The sequence below is a fragment of the Pteropus vampyrus genome, unplaced genomic scaffold, assembly GCF_000151845.1.
Source record: "Pteropus vampyrus isolate Shadow unplaced genomic scaffold, Pvam_2.0 Scaffold211, whole genome shotgun sequence".
Classification (NCBI taxonomy): domain Eukaryota; kingdom Metazoa; phylum Chordata; class Mammalia; order Chiroptera; family Pteropodidae; genus Pteropus; species Pteropus vampyrus.
Window position 1 is genome coordinate 935,719 of NW_011888992.1, and position 8,715 is coordinate 944,433.

General features: G+C 67.1%; 1 protein-coding gene across 1 annotated transcript in view; it reads right to left on the minus strand.

The window, feature by feature from the left end:
• Nucleotides 1–8,715, minus strand: part of CFAP46 (cilia and flagella associated protein 46) — a gene marked incomplete at its 5' end in the record, with an annotated part of 70,978 nt that overhangs the window by 49,759 nt on the left and 12,504 nt on the right. Inside the window, 9 exons of the mRNA XM_011372605.1 lie at nt 7–91; nt 1,285–1,497; nt 2,563–2,696; nt 3,097–3,224; nt 3,571–3,701; nt 4,270–4,393; nt 5,136–5,256; nt 5,402–5,630; nt 8,402–8,680. Of these exons, the coding sequence (XP_011370907.1) occupies nt 7–91; nt 1,285–1,497; nt 2,563–2,696; nt 3,097–3,224; nt 3,571–3,701; nt 4,270–4,393; nt 5,136–5,256; nt 5,402–5,630; nt 8,402–8,680 (1,444 nt within the window). The remainder of the gene's footprint in view (nt 1–6; nt 92–1,284; nt 1,498–2,562; nt 2,697–3,096; nt 3,225–3,570; nt 3,702–4,269; nt 4,394–5,135; nt 5,257–5,401; nt 5,631–8,401; nt 8,681–8,715) is intronic.

Sequence of the window (8,715 nt, forward strand, 5' to 3'; positions counted from 1 at the left end):
CCTGGCCCTTTCTGACGTCTGGGCCGGGATCCAGCCGATGATCAAGCCTCGAGCCAGAGCATTGCAGAGCATGACCAACAAGACGGGGTCGCTGGGGGACGAGGCGGAGCAGCTGAGCCCGGCCCGGGGGCCACCAGCCTCGCATCCGCAGCGGCTGTGTTTGCCGGGCCCTCTGCTGGACTTAAACTGGCTGCGGCCGCCCACTGCCCCGGCACCAGGCCCGCTCACTGCCCCAGCTGTTCAGGCCTCAGGGGAGGACACCTGCTCTTGGCCGGCTCTGTCCCCCAGCACAGGTGCCTTCAACCTGAGAGGGGACACCGGGGACAGCTCAGGGAGTCCTGCGCATGTGGGACAGAAAGGCCCGCCTGGCCACTGCGCCTGCAGCCGGGTCCCCCCAGCAGCCCCTAGCTCGTGGCCTGAGAATGGCCACTAGTCACCAGGGCCGCTGCGCTCAGACCAGAAGCTCCGGGTTTCTCTGGGGGACATCGTGGTACTGCAGCCCTTAGAAGAGCTGCCAGTCGTCTCTGTGGGTCAGGAATCAGGGACTCGGAGCAGAACACACAGGGCGACGGCCGTGAAGAGGGGCTCAGCTTCCAGGGCTGGCCCCCCGGAGCCCAGAGGGACACCGACCGCGGAGGCCGCGCCTGGCCCACAGGAGGCGCGGACCCTGAGCAAGTCCTTAGCTCACGGCCCGTTCTCTATTATGGTGATTTTAGAAAAGCCTCACGTGCTGCTGCACCCTGACCCGACCTTGAATTTCTGCTGTAACGTCTGATGGAAACGTTAAAACCTCGTTCCTCAGATTCAAACCAAACCAACAGAAAACATGCGAGGAGTGTTTTAAAACTTCACTGTAGTTAGATGAAACTTTAACCCGACTTTTTTTTAAATTTCTAATTCTGGCTCATGAAAATGCGAGCGTTGCACGAGCTAATGCGTGAGCAGAGAACGTGGGCACAGGGACCCCACCCAAAGAGCGCCCCCCCGCCCCCCCAGCGCAGGGCCGGCTGGGCGTGCACACTGCACCACACCGTGGGGCCGGGCGGTCCAGGGCCCTGAGTGCCTTGTCCACCGCACACTCCATCCTGCGGCTCTGAGAGGGGGTGCCCCGCTAGGAAGTGGAGACCTGGGATGACTTGAGCAGCCCCATGTCCCCACAGGCTCTCCTCGGCCTGGCCCCTCCAGGCACTTGCTGACTGTGGCCCTACCTCTCGCTGGGAGGACAGCGCTAAAGATGGGGGAGGGGCCCGCATGTTCCAACCCACAGCTGCGGCTGAGCCTCACCCATTGTGGCCCGTGACCTTGACGACACCCAGGAGGTGGTACAAGGTGTCCACGAGCTCCTTCTGCCGCCCGGCCGTGATGAGGTGGTGGTTGTGGTTCAGGACGTAGGCCATGGCATTCTGCACGATCCAGGCCTCCTGTATGTCCTGCCCAATGTCTGCGGACCGCAGCCAGCTGCTCATGGCGTACTGCGACAAGCTCTCAATCCAGGTCCTGCGGGACACAGCGCCCGGCTCCGCGTCTGCACGCCTGCCCCAGTCCACACGCCCACGTGAAGGCTGCCAGCGGCTGCCCAGCGGCAACAGGGTGGGGTCAGGAAGGTGTGTCCCTCCCTAAGGACCCCGGACCTGCCCAGTTCCTTCCGTCTCCCAGCAGGACACCCCTCGCTCACACCGAGCAGACCCTCTGGCCTGGCCCTCCCACCTGAGGCCAGCCCAGCCGCCCGTCCGCCCCTGTGGCTGCCCCTCGCGCCTCCGGCCCAGCCTGCCCCGTAGCACACAGGCCACTGTCCGCGGGCCCCTGGCCTCACAGAGCGCTGTCAGTGGACACTCGCGGTCCTCGGACGGGGCCTCCGGGGCCACGTGGTATCGTGGGCTCGAGAGCTACGTGCACTCTCCTGTTCGATTTTACAAAACTTGCAAATGTCAAAGCCGCGCAGCTCGTGGGTCAGGGTGGCCCGGCCTGGCTCACCGACCCTCCTCCAGCTGAGTGAGCTCTGCTCCGGCCTGGGCCCGGGCCCCACTCAGGCGTGCCACTCGCCGGGCGAAGCCCGCTAGCCAGGCCCGGGGCCGGTGACGTGTCATGCGAACACTCACTCCCCACCACGCTCACTTTTACAGACACTTAGGTGGATTTAGAGGACCACCCTCCGCCAGGGCAGGCGCAGCACCTTCGCTGCCGGGGGCGTCGGCACCTGACCGCCCCTGGGGTCAGTCTCCTGGGCCTCCCGAGGAGCGCTGTCTCCCCACACGCAGGGAGCCACCGAGGCGAGTCCCCACGTCGCGTGGTAAGAGCAGGCCACAGCACTCCTCCGAGCAAACGGGCAGAGACGCCCCCACCACGAGTGTGAGCTCCCGCATGTCACACTCACCACTGTCAGGAGGGACGGGCCCGAACCACGGAATAACCGGCCCTGTTCCTTCTCAGGGGACAGCAAACCGTGCCCTCGACCTGACACAGCCACCTGTCCTCTCTGCCACCAAGCCTGTGCTCGTCACGACAGGCCGTGTGGCTGGTGCAGGGAACAGCAGACGTGTCGGGCCACGTGGGGCTGCCCACCTGTACACGATCCACTCCGCATTGTCCTCCGGGTCCTCCGGCACGTAGCCGGCCGGGTGCTGGCTCAAGTCCTCAGGGGGGATAGGACGGTCATTTAGCATTACACCCTCCGACTGCAGCAACTGGACAGTAGCCTGTAAGGAAGTGTGTGGCAGGAGGTGACGTGGACCCCGCAGCAGCAGGAACACGCAGCCAGGCACACGGTGGGGGCCCCTGTGAGGAATCTCCGCTTCTCTCTATGGTGCCTCGTTCAAAGAAGTTTTGATGGTGACTCTGATGCTGACAATACCCCAAACGCAGTCACCAGTCACCGTCAACCCGTAATTCCTGCGTGACTGGATTCACAACCGATAGTTTCTAAGGAAAACCGAGGTCAACATGTGGTACACTTCTCCCAGGAAAACCCCAAGGGCCAAGAAGCTCCCCATCCCGCAGGAGCGGAGGGGAGCCCGCGGAGGGGAGCATGGGAGCGCCTGTGTGTGGCAGTCACCTGCCCGAGGTGACGCTCGAGCGCACACTGCACACAGCACGCACCTCGGCGCTGATGAACCCCACTTCTGCGAACTTCCGCAGCAGGTGGGAGGGCGCCGGCTTCTGCAGCAGGTGCTCCGACTGGCCCTTGCTGTCGTGCGCCAAGCCGTCTCTGGTCCGCCTCTTCCTGGCTGTAGAAACAGCAGCGCTTCAGACGTGGCCACGGATGGCAGTGCCAGGGAGCTGGCCCCCGCCCGCCCGCTGGAACCCTGCCCCAGCTCCCGGCAGCAGGGCCTCGGAGGGGGAGGAGCGCCCCACACATGCGGGGCCCCTGTCCCCAGCTGACATTCTGCAAGGCTTTCCTGATTTCGCTCGTGGAATTCTGCCCGCCAAGCCTGATACATCTGCGCCGTGCTTCGGGCCCGAGTCTGGCCGCTCCAGGAGGCAGAGGCCACGGCAACTGCCCACCCCAGAGGCCCTGGGCCGGCGTGGGCCTGTGCGGCCTGCGCCAGGGCCGATGGGCCGGGCCCCGCTCACCCCGCCTCAGCCGGGGCAGCTTCTTCGCCCTGATGCTGTCGTACAGGAGGCAGAAACGGCTCGCGGTCCGGCAGACGTCCCACACAGCTTGCTGCCGCGCCACCTTGGCAAGCTCTGCCCAAATCTGTATCCTGCTCACAGAGACCCAGACGGGGGACGGTGAGCGCGCCGTGGCCGGTCCTGGCAGCGGCCAGCCCACCTGCTGCCACTGAGAGCAAGGCGCCTGCGCTCCAGCAGGGTCAAGGCGTCCGAGAGGAGAGCGCACGACCCCTGAGACAAGTCAGTGCTCACAGCAGGGCACCTGAGGCGGCCCTGGGCGGGGCAGGTGGGGTGGGGGCCAGGACCCGGAGGGCAGGGCGGCCCTGGGGTCCGGCTCTCTGGTCCCAGCCAGCGTGAGGGCAGCCACGTCCCCGCTCTGTGACGACTGAGAAGCGTCCCTGTCCACCCCTGGGGTGGGCCTCCCGAGTCTGTCCTCCATCCGCCGGCTCCCGTGACCGCGCCCCAACCCCACGCAGGACCTGGTGCTGGCGTCCTGCTGGAGGCTCGGCTCTCAGGCGACGGGGACAGCTGCCCGCTGGCCCGTGGGGCCGTGCGCCTGCCCCCCGACCCTGCGGGCCACACGCGGGACCCTGAGGCTGTGGGCTCAGCCTCCACGGACGGGCCCTCCGGCTCTCGGGGGCTCTGCCCCCGCCTGCTCACCTCTCCTGGTTGTTCTCGTGCCCCAGACGCCGCAAGTGCCCGGCGGCCTTGTCCACGCTGATGGTGTGGTGCCGCGCCTTCGCAGACAGGTGGGCGAAGCGGCCCCTGCTCTTCCCGGTGGAGACTGAAGGCGGAAACCAGGCGCAGCGCTGACTGACATTTTGGCCACAGGGTCACGCGCCTGCACCTCCGCTCAAGGGCGTGCTCGTCACCGGCGTGTGGCCACTGGTCACAGCAAGCGGCGCTGGGCCCCAGACAGTGCAGAGTGGCCGCTGGCCGGGGCAGCTGTGCTCTTTGATGGGACTCCGCCAGGCCCCCGGGAACCGCGTGCTTTGGGGTCCACCTGGCCATCCTGCCCTACGCTGCCCTGAGGCTGTCCACTCCGCCTTCCACCCACCCAGGCCTCGAATCAGCGCTGCCTCATCCGCCCTGCCTGACACCCGCCGTCCCCTCCCAGGCCGGGCGTTGGACCCGCTCGACATGGGGGGGCCCCTCCTGGCACCCCAAGAGCCAGGGGTCACCCGCACAGCCCCACGGGGACGCAGAGCCCCTGGCAGGCCGCGGGCTCAGCTGTGCTGCCCCAGGCCGGCCCTGCCCGCTCAGCCCGCAAGCCGCCCGCTCGGAGCAGCGCCGCAGGCCCCGCAGCGCCTCCTGCTGGCCGGCAGCAGTGGGAGCCCCGGCCCCAGGCCCCCCGCGTGCTGAGTGTGGAAACAGCAGAGAGCACTTGGGCTGCCTCGCTCCCTCAGACTGGACGGCCGAGGGGGGTGCCAGAGGGGCCACAGCTGCTGCCCCCGCCGAGGGTCACGCCCCCACGCAGGCCGGGCTGGGCGCTGCCACAGGGCAGCAGAAGGGGTCGGGGCGCTCACCCTTGGCCTCGTTCTCGCTGTCCAGCACGATCTGGAAGGTGTCGGGGGCCAGGGCCAGGCCTGCGTTCACCAGCAGCGCCCGCTTCTTCCGCACACTGTCCTTGGGGATGGCTTTCTTGGCCTGCAGAGGGACGCGTGTGAGCACATGGCCGCTCCCCGGGGCACCCACTCCGCCCTTCCTGAGGTGGCCCCGTGGGGCCCCGACAGGTGTGCTGCACCCAGGGCAAGTGCTGAGCCCCCGTGAGCCGAGATGGCCATGCCAGCACCTGCTCGATGGCCATGATGGCCTTGTCCTCGGCGCGCTCGGGGGACTGGTACAGCATGGTGCAGAGGCGCAGCCGGTTGGAGGCCACCCTGAGGTGCTCCTGGTACAGGCCCTGGCTGTCCAGCAGCGCAGCCTTCTGCAGGTGCTGCACAGCCGGCTCCAGCCGGTCCTCGTCCTCCTCGATGAGCGCCATCTCCATGTGCACTTGGCAGCGGAGCAGGACCATGAGGCTGGGGGTGACAGCGTGGTGTCACGGGGGCCGGGTGAGCTGGCTTCCCTGGAAGCCTCCCCGGGGGCCACGGGGGTGAGGGGGCCCTGGAGGCCACCAGCAGCCCGAGCCCAGCTGGCGACAGCCGAGGGGCCCTGGGCTCTCGGGCAAACGGGGTCCCAGCAGCACGAGCGGCCCTGAGAAGGGCACGTGGCGCTGTCTCCCGTCACGTCGCCAGCAACTCACTGCCCCGTCTTTGAAGACACGGGCCCCGTCTTTGCCCTCTGGTCTCGGGGGCTGAGGCACATACGCCCGCTCCTAACAGTCGCCAGCCCCGTGGGCCCTCCTGGGAGTCAGAGCTGGCAACAGCCGCAGCGGACGGGCAGGGCCCTCCAGAGAACATGCGGTTGGCTCGACGCAACCCGACCAGTGTCATTCTCCACGCTAAGGAACGAGAGGCGTCCCACGGCCATTCCAGTAGATACGGGAGAAACGCTCGACGCCCCCCGCGATGAGACGCGGCTCACAAACCAGACGTTTCGCGGGGGCGTCTTCCCGTAGGCCGCGACATCTCGACAGAGGCGACTGGGAAGACGGCAGCCAGAGGAAGTTACTTCTCAAAATCGGGCAAATGTGAAAGTAAACTACACCAACATTTTCGTAAACAAGAAATAAACTCATTAAATTAAAAAAAAAAAAAGGCTGAAGGGAAGAAGAAACAGCATCTGGGAAACGAGCCGAGTAGAGGCCATCGGGGCCCAGCGCGAGCACGCGCGGGGGGGACAGGCACGGGGCGCGGGGGGGACAGGCACGGGGCGCAGGGGGGACAGGCACGGGGCGCAGGGACAGGGCAGTGAGAAGCTCCGCCACACAGCCCAGTGGGGGTCCAGGACAGATTTTACTCCGACAGAGGAAGAAACCGCGAACCCCATGCTGAGCAGGAGGTGCGAGCCCGAGAGTCCCCCTCCCCACTGCCCCCCACGTGCCAGGGCTCACGCAGGTGACAAAGCCGGCCTCAGTCACGGCCAACGGGGACGGCAGCGGCCCCTCCCTGCAAACGTACCCAAACCCCATGGCCCTCCTGCTGCCGGCACCCCGCCCGCCTGGAACCCCTTCCCTTCCTGGCCGCCACCCCGACGCCCCGCCCCCCAGCGCCCCCTCTGACTTCCCTCAGGAAACAGAGAGACAGGAAGCCACCCCCACGTCTGCTCCCCTGTGGGGCTGAGTCCCTCGTCTGTGAGGCCACCCTGCAGCGTCCCGATGCTGTGACGCGCCTTCGGGGAACGAACTAAAGAAACCCAGAACGCAGCCGTGGGCTTCGCCCCGTACGGACCCGCCAGGATGGTGCTTTCCATGCCACCCCACCGTCCCTTCTGTCCCGTGCCCACCTGGCCTCACGCCCAGCCACGGCAGCCCCCGACCCCTCCGACGCAACCCCTGCTCAGCCAGCAGGGACCCTGTGTCCCTCCCACAGCCCGGCCCCTTCCTTCTCAGCCCTTTGAGGCCCCCTCAGCTCACCAGACCCCAAAGGGGGCCTGGCCTTGGGCTTCCTGCCTTTCCGGGGACTCCAGCGACCTCCCAGGCCCTTCCCTGCAGGGCTCCCCAGCTCACGGCCTGCAGGCCTTCCCCGCACGTCTTTGGGCCCCTCAAACCAGGGGTGTCAGGGAGGGGCGTGTGTCCCCAACCCCTTATGCCCACACTCACTGCCCAGCAACCTCCGCTCAGTCACCCTCGACTCTCACCTGGCACCTGCCACCAGCTTTGTCCACGGCTGTCCCAACAGCGGCAGAGCGGTCACTCGACAACTGAAGAGCCCTTCTCTACCCCGCCCCCTGCTCAGGACAATGCGGCCCCCAGGGCCTGGACCAGCTCTGGGTCCACCGCATGCAGGGCCCTCATCCTCCCCAGTGCCCAGGCCCCGCCCGTCTGGTCTCTAACGAGATCAGCATCTCAGCCGGCTGGGACCACCCAGCCCAGAACTGCCGCCCTGAACTGCCGGCCCTGCCCTGCCCTCCCCACGCCCTGCTTAGGGGTCATCTGAGCACTTGCTACACCCAGCCTGTCGGCGCATGAGCTGCGGTACAGGACAGACACACGCTTAGATGAGGGTGGGGAAGTGCGGGGATAGGAGCAGGCGTACGTGTGGGTAAGTGTGGGTGCAGGTACAGGTACGTGTGGGTGCAGTGTGGATGTAGGTGCAGCTACAGACATGCACGTAAGTGCTTTGGCCACACCCCTCACTGGGCGCCTCTAGGGCCTGGCCCGAGGCTGGTGACAGCCAGCGTATGATGGATGACTCAACCCGCTGAGGGCAGAAGGCACCCGGTCCAGATCACCACACTGCCTGGGGGACGGCAGTGCCCACCCTGGCCTGTGAGCATCAGACGCCAGGTGAGTGGACACTGGTTCGCGGCCAGCTCTGGGCCATGCCTAGGTCCCTCCGTCGGAGCTCGTGGAGCACAGGTGACGCTGGCCTGGCCCTGGCTCTCAGAGGTCTGACCTGAATCTGGTCGTTGCCCTGTCCCCGAGGGTCTCAGGCCCAGGCTGGCCCTTAGCCGCCATGAGCAGGTGATGGGGACAGCCTGCCCCTCTCAGGACAGACAGATGGCACTGTCACCCCAGCAGCCGCCCCAGCCCTCTCTGAAGACAGTGGGTGCTCCAGCTTGCATCGCGTTTTGGGCAAATGAGCTCGACTCCATCCTCAGCCCTGGGGAGGGCGGACGCTGCCCACCCTCTCCTGCCCCCCGTCAGGCCTCTCTGAGGGGCCAGCCCACGACGCGACGCACGCGCTACCTGTCCACCTTCTCCAGGATGGCAGCGACGCTGGCCAGCGGCCTCCGCAGCTGGCGCCGCAGGCTGTGCTGCAGCAGCGGGAGACACAGGTTCCACTGGGTGGTGCACAGCACGTGGATGACCCGCAGGTCGCCCAGGCGGACGGCTCGCTGGAGCGCGACGTCCAGTCTCTGTATTATGCTCAGCTGGCTCTGCACGGAGACAGGGACCGGTCCGTGAAGACTGCCCGGCGAGTGGCGGCCATCGGGCCTGCCCGCACGACCTGGGGCCCCGGCAGCCCTGGGCGGACCCCGAGCCCGGGACGCGTGAGGCCC